This window comes from Fonsecaea pedrosoi (genome assembly GCF_000835455.1).
Source record: "Fonsecaea pedrosoi CBS 271.37 unplaced genomic scaffold supercont1.2, whole genome shotgun sequence".
NCBI classification, from domain to species: domain Eukaryota; kingdom Fungi; phylum Ascomycota; class Eurotiomycetes; order Chaetothyriales; family Herpotrichiellaceae; genus Fonsecaea; species Fonsecaea pedrosoi.
In genome coordinates, this window is record NW_013550614.1 from 1,118,838 (window position 1) to 1,139,939 (window position 21,102).

At 52.2% G+C, this 21,102-nt stretch overlaps 6 protein-coding genes across 6 annotated transcripts; 4 read left to right on the forward strand and 2 right to left on the reverse strand.

Moving 5' to 3' along the window:
- Window positions 1–150: 150 nt before the first annotated feature.
- On the reverse strand, window positions 151–6,306 carry Z517_02369 (uncharacterized protein; the record flags this gene model as incomplete). The annotated part of the gene is made up of 2 exons (XM_013431479.1): window positions 151–568; window positions 629–6,306. 2 exons carry the CDS (start codon window positions 6,304–6,306, stop codon window positions 151–153), a joined length of 6,096 nt encoding a protein of 2,031 aa, XP_013286933.1.
- A 669-nt stretch (window positions 6,307–6,975) lies between these two features.
- On the forward strand, window positions 6,976–8,637 carry Z517_02370 (pyruvate dehydrogenase complex dihydrolipoamide acetyltransferase; the record flags this gene model as incomplete). Its single annotated transcript, XM_013431480.1, has 4 exons — window positions 6,976–7,085; window positions 7,138–7,190; window positions 7,252–7,475; window positions 7,528–8,637. 4 exons carry the CDS (start codon window positions 6,976–6,978, stop codon window positions 8,635–8,637), a joined length of 1,497 nt encoding a protein of 498 aa, XP_013286934.1.
- Window positions 8,638–9,228: 591 nt separating this feature from the next.
- Window positions 9,229–10,572, forward strand: Z517_02371 (uncharacterized protein; the record flags this gene model as incomplete). The annotated part of the gene is made up of 3 exons (XM_013431481.1): window positions 9,229–9,429; window positions 9,494–9,791; window positions 9,851–10,572. 3 exons carry the CDS (start codon window positions 9,229–9,231, stop codon window positions 10,570–10,572), a joined length of 1,221 nt encoding a protein of 406 aa, XP_013286935.1.
- A 1,296-nt stretch (window positions 10,573–11,868) lies between these two features.
- On the forward strand, window positions 11,869–13,371 carry Z517_02372 (uncharacterized protein; the record flags this gene model as incomplete). The annotated part of the gene is made up of 3 exons (XM_013431482.1): window positions 11,869–12,166; window positions 12,219–12,685; window positions 12,736–13,371. The coding sequence occupies 3 exons, from the start codon at window positions 11,869–11,871 to the stop codon at window positions 13,369–13,371; spliced, it is 1,401 nt and encodes a 466-aa protein (XP_013286936.1).
- A 1,277-nt stretch (window positions 13,372–14,648) lies between these two features.
- Z517_02373 (uncharacterized protein) lies at window positions 14,649–15,641 on the forward strand (the record flags this gene model as incomplete). The annotated part of the gene is made up of 3 exons (XM_013431483.1): window positions 14,649–14,719; window positions 14,795–15,033; window positions 15,091–15,641. 3 exons carry the CDS (start codon window positions 14,649–14,651, stop codon window positions 15,639–15,641), a joined length of 861 nt encoding a protein of 286 aa, XP_013286937.1.
- Window positions 15,642–17,114: 1,473 nt separating this feature from the next.
- On the reverse strand, window positions 17,115–21,014 carry Z517_02374 (uncharacterized protein; the record flags this gene model as incomplete). Its single annotated transcript, XM_013431484.1, has 1 exon — window positions 17,115–21,014. One exon carries the CDS (start codon window positions 21,012–21,014, stop codon window positions 17,115–17,117), a length of 3,900 nt encoding a protein of 1,299 aa, XP_013286938.1.
- Between the last annotated feature and the right edge of the window lie 88 nt (window positions 21,015–21,102).

Consider the following 21,102-nt stretch of genomic DNA (forward strand, 5'->3'; position numbering starts at 1 on the left):
TTGGGCCACAAAATATTTGTGTAGCAATGGACACATCTCTGAAAAACCCTCCACCAAGTAAACCGCCATCTTGTCAAAAAAGCGTCGAGGCATAAATGGTCTGCCTGATCCTCCTCGCCCTGGCCCTCCTTCTCCCAGTTCTCCCGTCTTTTATACAGGCCCCGTTCTGCTTGTTCGACTTCCCCTCCTCCCACCACTCTGTGAGAGCTCCAAGCCCCGGCTCAACTGACTTGGACTGGTGGGTGCGGCGCCAATACTGCCATTTCGCGTCGAACTGACGCTGCCGTCCCTTCCCCTCATAAGAACCAGTTCAGGCATGTTAAACTTGACCTCTCCCACGCGGCGGAACATGCCCCAGAGTGCGTTGCGCAGCTCGGAGCCGATTTCTTTTTCTAACAAGCCCACGGCAAGGGGGTAGAATGTGTCGAGGTGCTTCTCAAAGCTGTCCTTGGGGAAGTTCGTGTACCCCTCCAGGACATCAATGACGACGGGCCTCCATGCGACGATGTTTCGTTGTTGAGTTTCCTCGTCCAGGAGAATGAAGGAGCGGATAATGTCGGCGCACAATCTTGAAGTCACCATGAAATTAGCAACAGATCGAAACCCTCAGGAGAAGACAATAACTTACGGTATCAGGGCACCTTCGGTTTGATCACGACTTGACCTCCGCTCTTCCCCTTCGTCATGATACATCCTGAGGAGGATACTAACATATGTATTCGCCGACCCGGATTCTTGCTTCAACAAGTTTGGTGGTTGTCGCATGAACCCTTGTCTCCAAAGAGCCATGCGGAGGTCTTTGTCACCATTGAACTTCTTGGCGAATTGATACGACTTCTTCAAGAGCGCCATCAGGCGCAGGAGCTCCGATGAGGGGATTTGGGCATAGACCGAGTCGTTGGAGAAGAGCTCTGCGACGGTCTCAATCATCAGCAGCTGGAGGACGCAGTTGGTGATGATCTTGTTGAAGAACCGTCGGCGGGCAGCCGTCACCACTGGTGCAGGTGCTTGCATATCTGAATGTGGGCGATAGTCCTCCAGCTCCTGAGTGCTCTGGGCTGCGGGAATCTCAGAAATATGGGCTGCCGAGCTTACTTGCGATTCCAAGGAGGGAGTTGCACCATGAAAAGATGCGGGTGCCCCATTCGTCGTCGGAGTTTCAACAATCGTGGTTCCAGAGATAGATAGACCCTCGGATCCATCGTGGCCTGGAGAAGGTCGAGCATCAGACATCGTTGCTGCGGCCGAGAACAGTTCATAAGCTGTCGTCCGGTTGAAGAGCTCGACGAATGCAGTCACAATTCGTGACCAATGCTCGGGAGAGAATTTCGTGACGTTCTGGAGAATCAGTTGCTGGAGACAGTTGCTTCCTATTCGAGCAATGGTGTCGTTTTCTTGACATATGCACAATGTGAGAAGATCCAGAAAGCGGTCAAGCATGTGTTCTAGTGAGTCAAAATAATGTGTGAAGAGTGTGATCATGTTTCGAAGAGCTTGGATCATTGTCGTCGACAGCCATACTGACAGTTCCTCGTGGTTGGGGGCCTTTGACATCTCCGACTTGCTTTGCAAGACGACAAAGATCGGGTATAGTAATTGGCGCCAAAGGACATCCCAGAACTCGGTAGGAAAATCACCGCCATATCTGATCAGCGTTTCAAACAGATAGGTGAGAGCTCTGGACCGTACTTCAAGATCCTCGCCCGTCATCAGAACATCCTGGTATGCAATCAGGACCGGGTACCAGAACTGTTCCTCCTCGGTCTGTGAGGTAGGTTGCTTGACGCCTGCTACCACGCCCGATTCCTCGTACTCAGGGATCTTGCCGTGGCGTCTGGAAAGCGGACATTCTGGCGTTTTCAGCATCTTTGGTACCGTCGACTTGAGCAGTTCGATCGCCTGCAGTGATTTCTTCTGGAACTTGAGGTTCTTGGAGAACTCGGTCAGACAAACAACCAGATCAGGAAACGAGCCTTGCGAGATGACCACGCCGAACCGGGTATTGTAGATCTGATTGGTGTAGTCGAAAGCGATGTTGACAATAGCCTCATACTGTTCTCTGGCAGCAACTGAGAAGACGCCAAACATGGTCTTCCACCCGGACCTGATGTTGTCCCCCCGCGCTTGGATCATCTGGATCAAACACCTCAAGACCATGTCCTTGACCGTGACAACGGTGCTGTTCGCCATCACATGCTCAAATGGCTTCAAGAAGTCTTTTTGGAATTTGAACCCGGGCAGCTCCTCGATTTCCATGAACCTCATGGAGAGCTGGCGGAGAGAATCCAGGGCGAAGAAGACCACCGCGGTATTGTTGTGGCAGCCCACTTGGTTGAAGTGCTCCCCGAGCACCTCCCAGATCCTGGTCCATTCTATCCTGACTCTGGTCATATTGTAATAGCTGATTTCCACAAGCTTTTGGAGACTATACATCCGCGGAGCCTCGCTATTTCCAGAAGACTGGATCTCTTGCCAACTGACGTCGCTCAATGCCTGGACGAAGTCGACAATCGCCTCAGACGATAGCTTGGCAGTGTTGGTGAATATCCGGTCGACCCCTCGGACCATGTCTGTAGACTTGGTTTCATCCGCAACTTCTGGTCGGAAAGTATGCGCAGATCTCGGTCGCGGTCGTTTGACGGCTTGCATCGATCGGCGACTTCTGGTCCCGTCCCTCGAAGAACCTGAGGGTGTGGAAATGTTGGCCCGTGTAACATCCGGGATGACCCCTTCATCGATCCCGGTGGAGAGGAGCTGTAGTCTGTCGAGTTGGCTGATGCACGTCAAAACCTCCCGCCAGGAGGATTTCAAGAGATCACCCTCTGTCAAGGCAACCTCAATGAGCACCTTCAACGCCTCCAAGTTCTTGGCCATCATTTCCTTGAGATTACCCAGGTTGGTGAATTTGGCCAGCGCCGTGACAAATGCGACTCTGGGCGTCTCCAAGTCAAACCTGCAGGCGATTCTGATAGCCAACCTCAAGCCGTCTAGGCACTGCCTGATCAGATCTAGGTTCTGTGCATCCTGCATCTGACTGGAAAAGGCTGAGAGGAATGACATCCATGTCACGTTGAACATGGGGCCCACATGCTTGATCGAGGTCGCTGGAATGAATCTTGACAGCGCCTCCCGGACTGCGGAACGCTTCTGCGCCCTGATGAGGCTCCGATATAACTGCTCCGTCTTGTTCGCCATTTCCTCGGACGCCTGGGTGTATTTTTCTTTTTGCAGGTCTCTGCCGACATTGGCCAGCGCTTGACCTGCCCTTGAGGCAAAACCCGTACTTGTAGCAGCAGCAATCCCCAATTCAGCAGCGTGTACTCGCTCAGAATCCAGGACGATTTCATTGTTGGAAATTTCTTCGAAGATGCCACTCAGATATTCTGCGGGAAGATCCTGACCGTCGTTGATTCCCCTGTTATTCTTGATGAAGTCGTCCACAGTCATTCTAGCACCTTTCACCTTTGCACTGTGTTGATCTGTGTTTAACATGATGACCGAATATGCAAGTACATAAGCAGTGTCAGCATTTGCAAATGCATTTGGATTACCACTGAGGTAACGTTCAGCGAACTTCAGCATGAAGCGATCGATCTTTTGTGCTTCTCCGGGTAGGCGGAAACTTTGTAGGAACTGCCGGAGGGCATCGACAAACCGCCTCTTGCTGAAGTCCATCATGTCCACGAAAGCATGCATGATGGCAACGTTCTTCTCATCGCCTTCGCCGAGGTACTCTCCTAGCATTGCTTTGTCTAGTCTGTCATTTGCATACAAGAACTTGGCAATATCCTGAGGGTTGTCGCTGCGGATAAATCCTTCGGCCAAGAGCGCTTTGATTCCTCGTTTTGGCTTAAAGTTGAATTGTCGGATGGCCTCGTTGAGAGCGAACTTTCGCATTCTCACTTTCTCGACTTCGGTTGGGTCATCCTCTACCACCGGTGTGGTGATCCCTGAGTCGCTACCTAAGCCTGGAGCGCGAGGCGACGGAGGTGGCTTTTCGCTATAGTCCAATGACTCCCTAGAGTCTTCATATGAACCCCTTGACGCTGGATATCTAGATCCATTCATCTGTTCCGGGCTCCCTTGACTCGACCAATTATCGAGCGAGTGAAGAATTTCAACTAGACAACGCAATGATTGCTGCTTCAAAGCATACTCAACCGGTACTGTCGGCGGAGGAGGCGAATGATGACTTAAGCTTGCTGTCGATAGCCCGGGAAGTAATGCGCCCCGTGAATGCCATTCAGAGACCGGCGTTGCTGGTTTTGTTTGCTGTTCTTGGTATTGGTGTTGTTGGACAGCAGTGACTACAACGGGTGTGCTGCAGATCCGGGATAGATGTTCAATGATTTCTTGGTACATGTTGTCCAGGGCCGTCCGGTCGCAGTCGTAATTAAGGTAGATCTCAACAAGAGCACGAGGATCGCCCGAGAGCCTTTCCAAAACGTCCATGAACATTTGCTTCTGAAAAAGTGGCGCATTTCGCCGTTCCAATACTGCAAGATAGACCTCTTTTAGGAAAACCTCAAGTTCCTTTTTCAGCAGCACACGCATGTGCTTCAGCGAAAGCCAAAATATTTCGCAGCATACCTCGTAAACCCTCGGAACTGAGCTCGCTGCGTTCCGGGAAAGACTGAGACACAAGTGAGGTTTGGCCACTTGCAAGAATGGCGTGGGCTCCGCGTTGTTGCCACTCTTAATATTCGAGAACGAAGATGTAAAGACTGTGGTGTAGTTGTTGATGACATGATAAATCAAATGTAAGGATAAGAGCTTCGAGCGCATGTTTTGACTCCGAAGATCCTGCTGCTGATCGTAGGTCAAGACTTTCTGACTTAGTTTGCACAGCGAACGAAACACCAAGAAGGCATCTTTGATGTAGACGTCGTCTTCATCCTCGGGAGATAGCTCCGTCTCGTCGCGTTCTTCCTGCAAGCTGGATCGAGATACCGGAGCGGAACTCGTGCGCGTGTTTTTGCGCTCTCGTCTGACACGCGTGACGGTCGTTGGAGCGCTGTCAGCGACAATTGCATCGTCGAGGTTCTTGTGGTTCTCGAAGCTTTGCAGGGTCAGTTTCTCCTGGCCAGGGGACAACCCTTCTGCAAGTTGCGGAGGAGTCTCATGGTCTGGAGTGTCCACCTGTCCGTTCATGCCGTTCACACCGCCGTGGCCCAGCATGGATGTCTCTGCAGACAAGGCTTCGTCCGTCTTCGCTTCGTTGCTTTCCCTTAGTCGTGCCTCCTTCAAGTCCAGACGAACTCTAACTCTTTCAAAAACCGTGGCAATCATCTGGAGCAGAGATCCCTGGGCAACCTGTTGATTTTGGCTGGATTTAGAATAAATAAAAATGTTGTAGATTTGGCGGACGGCTTTCAAGAGACCTGCGCCGTGCACGACGATCTTGTCGTCAAGGACAGCTGCGAGCAATGACTTGATAATCTGTTGCTGAATTTCCACCGCAGTAGCTTCGTTTTCAAAGCAGTCACAGATCGCCTCAATCGCTCTTTCAATGAGAGGAGGAGTGTCCGGTGACCCTGCTTGGCTGGCTGCGACAGCTGGAAATGCAAAATATGAATAGCTGATCAGTTTTCCAATGCAATCCAACGCCGTCACCTGCAGAGGGATCGTAAACGACTTGGTTGCCATCTGTAACGGGCGGAATAGGATCTCTGGATTGACTGCCTGTTCCGTGCTCTTGATGTTTGACAAAGCGGCCTGAACAGCATCTGCAAATTCCTTATTCCTGCGGACTTCCTTAGCTGCGCCGATCGTTTCAAGAGCACTGACTACGAAGACAGTGGAGTTGACCTGCGGTGGACGTGCTGTTGCCGTTGTATGTCGTCGCTCCACTACATCTGCGTGGCTCTCCGTCGAAACTGCTGCGGGGGCTCCTCTGGGATCTGGTTCATCCTGGTGTTGGGCCGGACGCTCCTCTGGTCTTCTCGAACCGTCATATCCAGCATCCAAAGGCGCATCCTCGACACCATCTGTTCGGGGAGCCTGTCCCGACTCTTCCCCAGTTCCGGCACCGTTTTCAGAGTCCTGTTGGGACTCTTTCACCACCGAGGCATCATCTTCAGAGACAGCCTCGCTGCTCCCGGCTGGTGATCCATCTTCCGCATCCGCATCCTCGACGGTTATTGTTACCCCATGACTTGATGGCTCGTCCGGGTCGATCTCGTCGGTGGAAGCCACCTCATGTCCGGGCACAGTGGCCTCAGCCTCGTCTTCCGAGATAGGCTCTGATTGTAAGTCGTGGTCCGGGTGAGTGTCGACTTGAGGCGGCTCACTCTCGACGCCAGACATTTGGCCGGGCGCGGAAAGGAGGATGATGGAGCAGACGGAGGATTATGGATCACCTGAAATCGGGAGGGAATGTTGGACACATTGCAGTTGTAGGGTCGACGCAAGAAACTAAGGAATGATGGTTGCGGGTTCGATCTATACCAATCTTCGTTGTGGTGTTGCCAGGAATAATCAGTGCCTGCTCACATCTGTCAAATGCTGCGGAGAGTCAGGGTGTATGTAGCCAAGTAGCATTAACCCTCCAGGTCCTCCCTTGGGGACAAGGTGTTCTGCGTTTAGGTATAGAGACCAATGGCGCTGCTTACGTGGTTGCAACGGGCGGACTGAAGTCAAGCTGCACCAGCTGGAGCTTTTGCCCTCCGGAGCTCCAATCGTTGGGTCTGACTAGCCTAGGGAGCGGCCCCCCAAAAAAGCTGTCACCCGCCTGGTCTCTCCCTGCCATTTCGGAAACCGGAGTGGAGTTGGGACTTTGTTGCTCAACCCATTTTCTTAGCTGCCACCAACACTCCAACGATCCTTTATATCTTGCAACCTTCATTGCCGAAAGGACCGTCATCTGTCAGGGTTCTCTTCTATCTCTTTTCTCTTCCTCGTCGCTCCTTTGTCCTCATCGAGCCCTCCCAGACTGCGGCCCGAATTCCTCCTTTCCGCCGCCGCTGGTGCTTCCCAATGGCGACCTCAACGCTGTTGGCCCGCTCAGGGTCACGCATCCTGCTTCAATCCTCCGCGAGCTCAAGAGTTAGCAAGAGTGCCTTGCAAAGACTACAGAAATCAGCAGGGTACAGGATGCACCCTGAAGAAGCGCACACATTCATTAATCTACGTGTACAGAGCCCAGCCGTTCCCCTGTCTGTCAGTGCTAAGCCGCTACTATGCATCGAAATGTGCGCCTCGATCCTACGATTTTCCTTGCGTGGCGTGAATATGACTGACACTGCCCGATAGCATTTCCCCCTCATACTGTGATCAGTATGCCCGCACTCTCGCCCACCATGTCCGCTGGCAACATTGGCGCATGGCAGAAAAAGGTCGGGGACACGTTGGCTCCCGGAGATGTCCTTGTCGAGATTGAAACAGACAAAGCTCAAATGGATTTCGAGTTTCAAGAGGAAGGTGTACTTGCCAAGATTCTCAAAGAGACGGGCGAAAAGGACGTCGCAGTGGGAAACGTAAGGCACCTGTAATCACAACTCTGGTGCAGACGTACTAACACAAAACCAGCCGATTGCGGTGATGGTCGAGGAAGGAACAGACGTCTCGGCATTCGAATCCTTCACTCTCGAAGACGCCGGCGGCGACAAAGCACCTCCGCAGGAGAAACCAGCAGAAGAGACGTCTGAAGCCACGGAGAAGCCAGACTCGGGTTCTGGTACAGCACCTCCTGCCGGAACTAAAGAGTCTAAGCCCGAAGCTGTCGAAGCTGACACCACAGGCGAGAAGCTCCAGTCCGTGCTGGACAGGGAGCCAGTCATCAGTCCTGCTGTCAAAAAGCTGGCTCTGGAAAAGGGTGTTCCTATCAAGTCCGTCAAAGGCACTGGTCCTGGAGGACGGATCACCCTTGCCGACATTGAGAAATATAAACCTGCTGCAGGCACTGGACCTTCCGCTGCAGCTGGCCCATCTTACGAGGACATTCCTGCAAGCTCGATGCGCAAGACCATTGCTACACGACTGCGCGAGTCCATGAACCAAAACCCTCACTATTTTGTCTCGACAACTCTCTCAGTAACAAAACTGCTTAAGCTGAGAGAGGCACTCAATGCTGCTTCTGAGGGCAAGTACAAATTGTCCGTCAACGATTTCCTGATCAAAGCCTGCGCCATTGCATGCAAGAAGGTGCCTGCTGTGAACTCTAGTTGGAGAGAAGACGGTGGTCAGTCCATCATTCGTCAACACAACACAGTGGATGTGAGTGTTGCTGTAGCCACTCCCGTTGGCTTGATGACCCCCATCGTCAAGAATGCCGACAGCATTGGTCTCTCCGCAATATCAAACTCTGTCAAAGACCTTGGAAAGCGAGCACGAGATGGCAAGCTCAAGCCAGAAGAGTATCAGGGTGGCACATTCACAATCAGCAATATGGGCATGAACCACGCGGTTGAAAGATTTACTGCGGTAATCAACCCGCCACAGGCCGCTATTCTCGCCGTTGGCACCACTCGCAAGGTTGCTGTCCCGGTCGAGACAGAAGAGGGCACGGTCACTGAATGGGATGACCAAATCATTGTCACTGGCAGCTTCGACCACAAGGTTGTGGACGGGGCCGTGGGAGCTGAATGGATCAAGGAATTGAAGAAGGTGGTGGAGAACCCCTTGGAGATGATGCTGTGAGAGTGATTGTCGGGTTTGGCTGGATTTAGCGAGGCGGATGCAGGACTGGCTTGTACAAAATTATTCTCCCTTGCTTCTTTGGCAAAAGTTCCGCCTACATTTGTGTTTGTCCTTCAATGCTACTAATTGAACTCTGGTCAACGCGGTGAGAGCCTTTTGTCATAATGCTAAGGGACGGAGAACAGCTTTGGATGGAAACAACTGGAGGAGCTTCTTTGTGCCACCTATCCTGACCATGGTATCATGGTTGAGAACAGTACATGAAAATAGCGACATGGTTCATGGCATTATTGTTGGAACTTGACATCTATTCCCTAATCCCAACAACTCCCAACGAGATGGTGGCGCTCTATTTTGCTCGGCAAGGCTGTCGAATCGGAGCGCTCTGGGTTAATCGGCCGAGCAAGGCTCGCCAAGTCCCGACAAAGGCCGAATTTGTGAGGGCTAAAGTTTTTGGTGAGAGATGAGGGCCTTGCGCTGATCTGGTTGCGGCGAAGAACTCACTTCCTCATCGTGATCCCTCAACTTGCTTCCCACTGATCATTCTTTTAACCTGCGACTGTGTGTAATAAAAGGGCTCCAGAGCCCTCCATGAGCCTAACTTCACGTCTTTCGAATTGGTTCTCCTCAGACAGCTCCGTCGGAAATCCTGCGATCGGAGTCCAGCACAATGGCTATGCGGAACCAGACTTTGATCTCGACGGCGCACGACAGAATAAACGGCCGCGGACAATGGAGAGACTGGAAGAGGAGGAGACCGACTTGGAACTGAAAAGACCCCCATACCTCCATGTATGTTACAAGCACTCAATGCCAGCCCTTGAGCCGGGCCGCTTTTGCTAATGCAGATTGACAGTCGATGCTTGCCGGAGGCATAGGCGGCACGACAGGCGATATTCTCATGCATTCTCTAGATACTGTAAAGACGAGACAGCAGGGAGACCCCCACTTCCCCCCAAAATATGCCTCATTGTCCGACTCCTACATCAAGATCTTCCGGCAAGAGGGTGTGAGAAGAGGTCTTTACGGAGGCTTTACTGCGGCAATGTTGGGCTCCTTCCCAGGCACAGTTATCTTTTTTGGGTCTTATGAATATTGCAAGCGACATATGCTGGATCGTGGTATCAACCCGTCTATATCATATCTCGCCAGTGGTGCGCTCCCACCCCCCAGTCCGTGGTATTGCTGCGCACGTGCTCATGTGTGATTCTAGGTTTTCTTGCCGACCTTGCGGCGTCCATCGTGTACGTTCCGTCCGAAGTGCTAAAGACCCGGTTGCAACTGCAAGGTCGATATAACAACCCTTTTTTCAATTCCGGATACAACTACAAGTCAACGTGGGATGCAGCGCGGACAATAGCTAGGACAGAAGGATTTGGAGCATTATACTCCGGATACAAAGCCACCATTGTCCGTGACCTACCGTTCTCGGCACTACAGTTTGCATTTTACGAACAAGAGCGCAGATTTGCTCAGAGCTGTATGGAAACTCAAGATATTGGACTGGGGCTGGAAATCTTCACTGCTGCTTCGGCGGGTGGTGCGGCGGGTGTTATAACCTGCCCACTTGATGTAGTAAAGACCAGGACACAGACTCAGATCAGCCCGAATCGTGCGAAAAACAGCCAGACTTCACATCGAGAAACCCCAACCACAAGCAGCCAGAAAGCGGGCACCAAAAATCCGACGCAGACAAGACTGATCCATTCGGGGCCTCGAACAGTGCCGCATACCACTCCTACACTCGACACCTCTTCTGTCATGGAAGGGCTACGCTTGATATACAAAACTGAGGGTGTTGCCGGCCTGTTCCGTGGAGTTGGACCCAGGTTTGTTTGGACGAGTGTCCAGAGTGGAACTATGCTTGTCCTGTACCAATATTTGTTGAAACAAATGGAGCAGTTTCGATCTCAGGAAGGGACGGGAGTGATGTGAAGAGATCTCTATATAGGCTGGGTATGGTTCGGCAGGGCCATGACCCTTTGAAGATGGATTGGTGGATGGATTACATACCTGGCATTTGCAGGCGTTGAGATATAACGTGCCACAGCCACTATACCAGGCTCGGATGGCCGGGAATACCCCCCTTAAGTATTTTAGAGAAGAGGACGGAAGATAGACTGTACACTACCGAAAGTCACATTTTCAACTCTGGTGCTGCGCGAGGCCCAATACGAGTTTACGGAGTACATGCAAGTACTTGGTAAGTACTTGTACTTGTATGGTGACACCAGACCCAAGCTGGGGAAGATCCAGGGGTAGGGACAATCAGCAACGACTAGCCACCAATGGGGGCTCCCCAGCGTAGGGCACTGGGCTTGCTGGGCTGCCAGTGGCTACTAAATGTTCCGCGTTCTTGTTGATCTCCAATCAAACCGGCGCCAGGCTCCTTCCGTGCCCGCCCCAAGACGGAGCTTGGCATGCTTCTCCACTGCGGCCACTGCAGCCACTGGTGCCCCGTTTCTCAAGCCTCGAACAGCAACGAGCGGCCATGGCAGTCGTGTCTCCTTTTTTCCCACTTGTCCTGGTCCCCTGGTTCACGGTTTCCACCAGGAATTGATTGAGAGGCCACACTCGCTGCAGTCCAACTTCACACGACGTTTCTACCTCTTCCTTTTCGTGCACCCATCCATTTGGCTTCTTTCTTCTTATTCTTGCGCATCAGATTCAACTTTCTTACGCTCGCTTGGAACCCTCTGTGGACATTTCAGCAGACCCCTGCAATTGACCAGGTGAGTTTCGCAGCATCTTTTTTTATACCACGGGGAATTCTTCACGGCCCTCAAATTCCCCTGGGCGCAGGCAATCCACCGTGACCAGCTCCATCGAAAGTCCCCCCCCAAGAATCGCGATCATCGAGACTTCTTTATATCCTGGGCGCGTGCTGACGGTGTTCCTCTTGCAGTTCTCTTTGTTCAGTTGTGCCCCGTGTCGCCCGCACAAACCACGTCGTCTGACCAAACATGGGTGAGCATTCATCATCGTCCTAATTCCTTCATATTCACATACACGCCTGCAGCCGACATCTCCCTTCTGCTGCCCCAAAGCACGTCTTCTGTCAATCGTGCCTCTGCTACGATAGGGGATACAAGTGTGGTCGATATGAATGTCAAGAACAGTCTTGGTCCAAGGCCGACCCAAGACATTCCTGCCTATCGTGGACCCCGAGGAGATGGAGATGACACTTCCCTTGATACTCAACACACACCTGATAGCATACGGTCTACCAACATGACTGACTTGAGCGAAAATGCAGCTGCCGTTGCGAATGGCGTCCGGTCTTCTCCCTCTCCGAACATATCCAATGGCAAACCTGCGTCCCCTTTTGTGAAGGAGAGCAATCCCATGGGGGCCAACACCGCCCAGACCGTCAGCTCCAAAGATCCAAAGGCTGCGGCTGCGGCAGCAAATGATATGCGTAACGTGGTTAGGAGAAAGTTGACAGGCTATGTTGGATTTGCAAACTTGCCAAATCAATGGCACCGTAAGAGCGTCAGAAAAGGCTTCAACTTCAACGTGATGGTCGTGGGTAAGTACAATGCACATGTCGCGATCCGAGTTCATATGCTCACAATTTGCAGGTGAATCAGGATTGGGTAAATCCACCTTGGTGAACACTCTATTCAATACTTCTCTATACCCTCCACGTGAACGCAAAGGTCCCAGCTTGGACATCATCCCCAAGACTGTCTCTATCCAGTCAATCAGTGCCGACATTGAGGAAAACGGAGTGCGTCTGCGTTTGACCGTGGTTGACACTCCTGGCTTTGGAGACTTCGTCAACAACGATGATTCGTGGAGACCGATTGTGGAGAATATTGAGCAGCGATTCGATGCCTATCTCGAGGCCGAGAACAAGGTGAATCGCATGAACATTGTGGACAACAGGGTCCATGCCTGCGTCTACTTCATCCAACCCACCGGCCACTCCCTGAAGCCTCTGGACATCGAAGTCATGCGTCGCCTACATACCAAAGTCAACCTCATCCCGGTTATCGCAAAGGCCGATACACTGACAGACGAGGAAGTATCAGCGTTCAAGCAAAGAGTAAGTGCGCATATTCTGAAATAATTAGGTTCACATATTGACCCAGGCAGATTCTTGCTGATATAGCGCATCACTCGATCCAAATCTTCGAAGGTCCACGTTACGAACTGGATGATGAGGAGACCATTGCCGAGAACAATGAGATCATGTCGAAAGTGCCTTTCGCTGTTGTCGGTGCTAACTACGAGGTTACCAATCCCGAAGGCCGCAAAGTGCGTGGCCGACGCTATCCTTGGGGTATAATCGAGGTGGACAATGAGGAACACTGTGATTTTGTCAAGTTACGACAAATGCTGATCCGAACACACATGGAAGAGCTCAAAGAGCACACTAACAATGCACTCTACGAAAACTACCGCTCGGACAAACTGATCCAGATGGGTGTATCACAAGATCCCAGTGTGTTTAAAGAGGTCAATCCTGCAGTAAAACAGGAAGAGGAGAGGACGCTTCATGAGCAGAAGCTTGCCAAGATGGAAGCCGAGATGAAGATGGTGTTCCAGCAGAAGGTGCAGGAGAAAGAGAGCAAACTACAGCAAAGTGAGGAAGAACTATTCGCCCGGCACCGAGAAATGAAAGAACAACTGGAGCGACAGCGAGCAGAGCTAGAGGAGAAGAAGGCTCGGATTGAACAAGGCCGACCGATCGAGAAAGAAGGCAAGCGGAAGGGATTCTCGCTCCGATAGACGTCGTCTTCGAAGTCTCGGCCATCTAATCCCGCTCCTGCTTCCTTTCCTAGCGTTTCCAGTTCATCTCAGCGACGAAAACGATGACGGCGATATCCTCTATTCCTTCCGAACCACCTTTTTTTTTCGAGAACGACTTGTTTGGTATTGTTCTCCAGCAAGCAACAGACTGGGGCTGTTGTAACGTTCTAATCAAAACATCACCGACATGGTGTGTCCGTGGAGAAGAGGCTGAGAGACGAGATGGGGGAGAGAGATAACGTCCTGGACTGTGCCTAATACAAGGATCCGAATTTCAGCACAACCGTCCAGGACCCGAGATGTGCAGAGAGTCTCAAATTTGGTTGGGCTGGCACGGGGAGTAGGAGCCCTTGACCTGCCTAACAATCATGTATATTTCCTTAGCACCTTCGTGTCTTGTTTGTGGGAAGGGAGAGAGTTGAGCGGGAGGGGTGGTCACGGGGGTTTTCTTCGCCAGCTGGGACGACTTTCTTCAATTTCATTCCTTCCAATCACCAAACGGCGAGTTCCCTCTGTATTTTTGTAGTTTGTCACTAGCTTTCACAAAAAAAAAAGCGTTGCTTTGAGGAGCACGACAGGGTTGATGTAGGCCACCGTGGATGGTGAGGATGATGACCTTTTAGATGATAGACCAACAGCCATTGAGTGAGCGTCCCTCACAATGACTGTATCGATACCTCTTAGTTCGGCTCGCTCTCTAGGTACAATGTTATTTAGGTTCAGAGTAAGGGAGGCTGGCAGGGAGGGGTCGGCATGATGATGGAGTGCCGATGGTATTGGTGGCATCAGTAGTGGTGGGCCATGTAGAGTGACTGGCGCAGTGTAACTGTGGTTGAGTGTGTGGCGCTCGCAGCCTGCCACCTGCGCAGCCTGTGACGCCTGTGCAGCTTGTGCGGGTTCGGCATTGACATCATGTCCACCACCAACCCACAAACCCAAAAAGCGCCCACAAAGGCAGGCAGGCAGTTGGCTCCAAAGTAAAGCCACCTCTACTACTACTCGGTTCACATCAAGTTCTACATCCTCTCCAGCTTCCTGCTCAGTCAATCGACCCCTTCTGCAGCTCACAGCCACCTCATACCACCGGTGTCGGCTCTTTCGCCTTCTCCCTTTTTCACTCTGCAGCTCCTCCTCCCCGTCCTCACTCTTCCTGCACCTCGGTCCTCTGTGCGACAGAGATCACGTACCGTCACTGCGACACCAGAGCTTGACCGCCCATCTATCTGCAGGGATTTGAGTTTGCAAGACTGAACAATATGGCACCCCCACCTCCTGCTGATGCTCCCCTGGGTGAGCGCCTGGCAAAGGTCGCTACCACGCTGCAGTTGTGAGTATATTTGGAGCTGGAGTGTCTGAGGGTGGAAAATAAGGCAGAGGACTCGTGCTAACAGTTGTTCTCCAGTGCCTGGTTTTGCGGCCACTTTACCCTCCTCCTGTCGGTCCTTCGATATGGCCTCTCGTACCTCACGTTCAACTACTACTCCAGGTGGGCTCAGTTCACGTACCGCCTGGCCTTCATCTCAGCCGTAGCCACCTACGGTATCGTTGTTTTCAAGGCTTATCGTGCTCGCGTGAAGCCCGGCGCCAAGATTGGGTCGACTGTCTATCTCTTGCTCTCGGATGAGAATGTGCAATACCTGCGTGAGTCTAGTGCCTAGGAACATTCGGTCAGTCAAGAGTCTAATGTAAAATGCGCAGTGATCAGCTTGGTCTGGTTGTTCGCGAGACAGGTGCCTTTGGCCTTGCTCCCATTCACAGTCTACTCGGTCTTCCACGTCGCGACTTACACTCGCACCATTATTATTCCCACCTTCCAGCCGCCCAAAGGCGCTCCATCGAGCACACCCACATCACCAGGTGCATCCAAGGCTCCTCAGTCTCCCCTCGCAAACTCTATCGGCCGATTTGTCAAAGAATACTATGACGGATCTATGATGTTGGTTGCATTGCTGGAGATTCTCCTCTGGTTCCGTCTGTTCCTTTCTGCCTTGACGTTTAGCAAGGGCTCTTGGATCCTGCTGGGCATCTACGCCGTATTTTTGAGGGCAAGATACTCTCAAAGCCAGTTCGTGCAGGGGGCTTTCCTTCAGATGGGTGCCAGAATCGATCAGCAAGTCCAAAACCCCAATGTCCCACCTGCGCTCAGGCAAGCCTGGGAAACTGTGAAGGGTCTCCTGCGTCAGACGGTTGATGCCACCGATATGCGCAAGTACATGGGAGGGCAGACACCTCAAAAGAAGCCTCAATAGCGCTGACGACAGAATGTGTGATGCGCCAAGTCAATTTCGCTCGACTTCGATAGATGAGGGGGGAAGTGGCGGAGAGCCAGCTTTGCGTTACATCGGCCCCGCGCGTTGCAGACATCGAAGCTGTGGAAGAGATGGAGCTCCTACGTCGGCAACCTCGAAATCGTTGCGACTTAGTCAGGGCCCTTCCGTCAAAGTGTGAGAGTGATATTTGGCAAGCAAGGTAGAAGATTTGGAAGGATAGATCTCCGCCGCAAGGAAAGTCGGAAATGGATCAGTATGATGCGTAGCGAGGTATGCATCGTACGGGACATGTGGGAGGTCGTGAAAAGGAGTGCAGTAGTGCCAGAGTGATGCAAGCCAACGACGACTCGACGCGGGGAGTTTGGTAGTATTCCCCTTGGCTGGCTTTGCTGCTCAGAACAATGGATGGATGAGGTGTTTTTTTTCTTGTTCTTTCCAGGATCATGGGTAAGATGGCATTGATATGTACCTAAGCTTGATACAGACGGTGGTGACGGGGTACGAGGCGCACGGGGCGTACGAGTATCGAGTACCTAGCAAGACAATTTGTCCCTTTGCCTGTCGTTCTTTGTACATGTTTGTACCTCTTGTTCTTTGACACCCTTTTTCCTAGTCTTCTGGTCGGGTTTATCTTTGTTCCTCTATCACGCCTAGTTCTAGATAGGATGTGTCTGGTTGGTTAGTTGGTTGATTGGTTGGTCAGTGAAGACGAGGCTGAGGCTGAAGGTGAAGTTGGGTGAAGGTGAACGTAAAGACGAGTGAGACGTGAATGATGCGATCGATATCAACACCACCACCATCATCATCCCCTAGGTACCCAGGTAGGGACCCGGGTACCGTGCAATATAGTACTGTACATGTAGTGCATATAGTACAATCTCGTACGATGTGAACATGATACGATGTCGATACCTGCCTAGGTAATCTGCCTTACATAGGTACGTAGGTAGGTCAAGGAGGGTAGCACGGCAGGCAGGTTTGTAAGTAGGTAGGTAGGTATACGATGCGATCAATGGAATGCAAGTCAATGCAGTGCAGTGCAGTACGCCCGCGATACGGTACCAGCCAACCATCCATTCATTCTACCCAAAAAGGCCCAAAAGAGTCGCCGTTTCAACACGATTCAGGATACCATTGGAGCCACCAAGCCAGAACAGCGTCCATCCCATTCATGTATCCATATCCAGGTATACATGTATCCCGTACTCGGTAATTCATTGTGCCATGTCACCTGCATGCCAACTAGGTAGCCACCCAGCCATCCAGCCACTCAGCCGCTGAGCCCTCAACCGCCCAACCGCCGAGCCCAGGCGTGATTGATCTCGTTTGTTTGTTTCTTGATATAAAAAAAAAAAAACTCTGAAAAGTACTCGGTACAGTGGACAAGAGATGCGGTAGGATAAATGACCGAGGGGGAAACGTGGGAGGAGGGCTGAATAAACCAGCTCCCATTCACTCGTCATCCTCCGCTTCGGCATCCTCGTCTTCCTCCTCCTCTTCATCGTCATCCTCCTCGTCATCGTCGGCCGAATCTACTTCAACGTCAGGGTCTCCGTCGTCGTCGTCTTCATCTTCGTCCTCGGAATCGTCCTCGTCGTCGAGAACCGCGTCTTCATCGTTGGGATCATCTACATCTTCCTCAACCTCGTCCTCTTCTTCGCTCTCCTCTTCGTCTGTTGCTATTGATGCTTCCTGCTCATCTTCCTCTTCCTCTTCATCGCCACTTGATGTAGAGGATCCCTCACGATCTTCATCGTCGTCGTCTTCTTCTTCCCCCTCTGCCTTACTGTCCCTTTGTGCGGCATCCTCGTCTTCTTCTGCAGCCGCACCGTCTTGGTTGTCATTTGTGACCGACACGTCTGACGCCGGTATAGTCATGGTAGATAGTCCACTCCTCCGTCCACTCCGCCGGACAGGTGTCCCAGGTCCCTTTGGGGAGACGCTGCCGGTTCTGGCAACATTGTTGCCATTGATAGAAGATGTCGACCCGGCCAACCCCAACCCGGCGTTATTGTTGTTGTTGGCGTTTCTTGGTGAGCTCCTTACCGCAACTAAGGAACCTTGAGCATTTAATACAGTGGATTCTCCATTGCCTTTGGTCTGTGGAGAAGCTGCAGACCCAAAGGCGGCAGCCGCATTACGCTTCTTTGTGCTTCTTTGTCGAAGCATCGACGGTGGGATTGGTGGATCGATTTGGAAGCGTGTGGGTGGGATCGAATGCTGCCGGAAGGCCAAGGCATACCCTGTGAGGACGGGTTCTTGTTCCTTTCCCTCCTTAACCTCATTGGACTCTTCTTTTCCTCCCGATGCTTGACCGTCTTCGTCACCACCGCTCTCTTTTTCTCCAGCCTCGCCTTCAGGATGAGATTCACCGTCCTTCCGAGAATCACCATTCACAAGTCCGTTAACCTTGATCTGAGGACGAGCAGTGGCCAGTGAGAGCGCACCACCACCGCTGAGTGCGGCTGTCGGAGGGGGCCCCGGCGCAACGTGACCATGTGCATCCACAAGCAAGGGGTCCTTAATCTCCAGATCCTCTTCCTGCAATCCAACCGATTCTGGCCGCGACACTGCTCTTGTAGACTTTGATCTTGACCGTGGGGAAAGTCGTTCCATATCCGCGTCTGTCTCTAGCAGTTCGCCAGCCGCGACAGACTTGCCGGCATTCGACATCACCACCTCACTGTCCATATCCACATCTCTGCTTACTTCTTCATCTTCTTCGTCTCCATCCCCTTCATCCCTGGGCGCAAGCGCTTGTAGAGGCTGCCCGTCTAACGTGGCCTGGTCACTCCGCCCCATGATGTAGGGTGTCCACATCAAACTGTCCGGTTTCAACTTGCGATGTTTCTTTGCCTCATAATCGTCCACGATCCTCTGGTACAACTTCTTGTCGTACCTTACCGCGTAGGTTTTTGTTACAGGATCTTTGGTGAATGCATAAAGACGTTCAAGGGAATGGATCACATCGTCGGCTGTCATGCCTGTTCGAGCCATTAGAGTCTTTGTGGAGAAAGGTCTGAGGCCCAGGTCAAGTAGATGGCGTGAGATGGTGAGGTCCCAGTACGAACGGTAGGCTGTAAGGCCCATATCCGAGAGAGGCTTTTCCGGGGATCCCTCTTTGCCCTCGATTCTGGTGAGCAGGTAGGAAAAGTCGATCAGGAAAGTGGCATAACCCTTGCGTTGATGGATGGGCATCACCAAGATGCAGCTGACGTTGTTCTGGCTTGCAGGTCTCTTCTCTTTGCTGAAGTATCCCACGAAATGATATCCCAACTCGTCGTACTCGGTCAGGATGTAGAACAGAAACGGCTCCACGTCATAGTATAGTGTCTTTGATCCCAGAAACATCTTCGCCATCAGGCACAGGCACTGGCAATATTCCGTCTTTTTCCTCCCGTCGACCTCCCAGACAGACACCGTGCCATCGCGATATATCTCGTCTCCAGGCGGGTGTTTTGCCGGACATTTCAGTTTGTGTCTGTATGCTACAAACTCGGAGGGTAGGTATTTCAAGCAGAATTCACAGATGAACAATCGAGTCTCGTGTGAATATTCTTCCGGGTAGGGAGCAGCGTAGAAGGTGTCAATAACGTGTTTCCCAAACTGGATGCACTTGATCTTGCTCGGGGGTCCAGAGACTGTGGACCTGCTGGGCTTCGTCGTAGAGGCTGACGCCGCTGCAGCATCCCCTGCCACACCATTTATCTCGGCCTCCGCCGCTGCAGATGCTCTACGGCGTTCTTCTTCCGCTTCTTTTCTCGCGATCTCGAAAATTTCGCGGTCTCGGAGTTGCGGCAGTGAACGGCTTGTATCCGCATCTGCTTCGGAGAGGATGCCGCCGTATGGTTTGGCGTTGAGCTCGGCCTCCCGATCGATAAAGGCAGAGGGGAAAATGAGGTGTTGTGTGGGCAGAGCAGGGAACTTGGGGACAGGAGGCTGGTAGATTGGCGGTGCCGGTATTTTGGGAGGCTTCTTCGGCTGAGATCGTCTCTCTCTTCTCCTGCCGGGACGAGGAGGTTTGCTCAAGATCGCTTCGATTTTCGCTTGTTCTAAGCGAAAAGCCAGAATGAACTTGTGAGGCGGAGGCTTGTTGAACGGTCTATGTTGCAATATTCGCGCGATAGGCTTAGTGATTTTCATTTGACTTGTTCTTCTCGTCGAATGTGCAATGGCTGCTTTCTTCTCCGCCAGCTCTTTGCTTGTCGCGGCCGCTGCTAATGCTCGATCTGTTGCTTTTCGTCGTCTCTTTTCGACGGGAGGGGGTTCCTGAGTTGGCGACTTCCTCTTTCTCAGGGCGCGTCCTCCATCGTCACCGTCCCCGATCACGGGTTGGGCAAAGATCGAGTGTGAATACGGCTTTTGCAAGCCTCGCGTCACAGGTAACAAGTCTCTAACAAGCCGAGGCGCTGAATTCTTGGATCGAGAGCTTCGAGCTTTTGGTGACTCTGATTGTGCGGGTTTCTCGCCAGTGCACTGCGGACATTGCCATTGAGATAGCTTGCCTCCAGGTAGCGAGCCGCGTTCTTGAGCGCATTGCCGATGTGCGTGATTGCCGCAGACAGAGCAACTTAAGTGCGACTCGTCATCTCCACCGTCAACAGCCACAGACTGATTACACAACACGCAGTCCCGTTTAGAGTCGATAGCCTCGCTCGTGCTGTCATCTCCGCTGGATTCTGATCCTGACTGGGATTCCGACTCCGAGCTGGATTCAGAGCCAGAAGCGGAACCCGATGCGGATGCCGACGCTGAAGATTCACCTCCGTCCTGGCTGCTTTCCGAGCTTTCTTCGTTATCAGCTCCAGCGGTTTCGCTCTTCAGATCTCCTTGGTCTTGCTCTTGCCCAACTTCGTCGTCAGCTTCTTTGTCTTCGTCGGCATCCTCCTCTTCGTCGCTTTCCTCGTTCGCTACGGCGGCTTGATCTGGTTCGTCCGCCTCGTCAGCTCCGGTGTCTTGATCCTCGTCCTCGTCCGGCTCGCCTTCTGCATCGGCATCAGTCATGGTGATATCTTCTCTTGGGTCAGTTTGTGGCGCGGAGGTGGAGGCAGCGTCGGTATCGACCTTGGCTTCATTATCGCTCAGGCTCTCTTCTGCTGATCTTTGTAGCTGTTCACCTAGAGCGCTGTCCTCTGAATTAGGGATGTGTAAGTTAACTTGTTCTATGACCGCTTTCCTTGTTGAGTCCTCGTTTGGACCATTTTGCTCACCCCCCGAAGCCTCGTCATTCTCAGCGCCAGCATTCTCACGTCGCCCATCTGTTGGATACCGCGCCGCAGGCCGGTCATCATCGAGCGTCCTTTGGTTGGCGCTGATCGGCTGGTCCGGCTCAGCGGAGGTTGGAGACGGCATGGAAGCAAGCAAGAATTATAGGATGTATCCCTGTCCCTGCGTTTGTCGGTCCCGACAGGGCAATGACCATCACGCGAGAATGGTATTG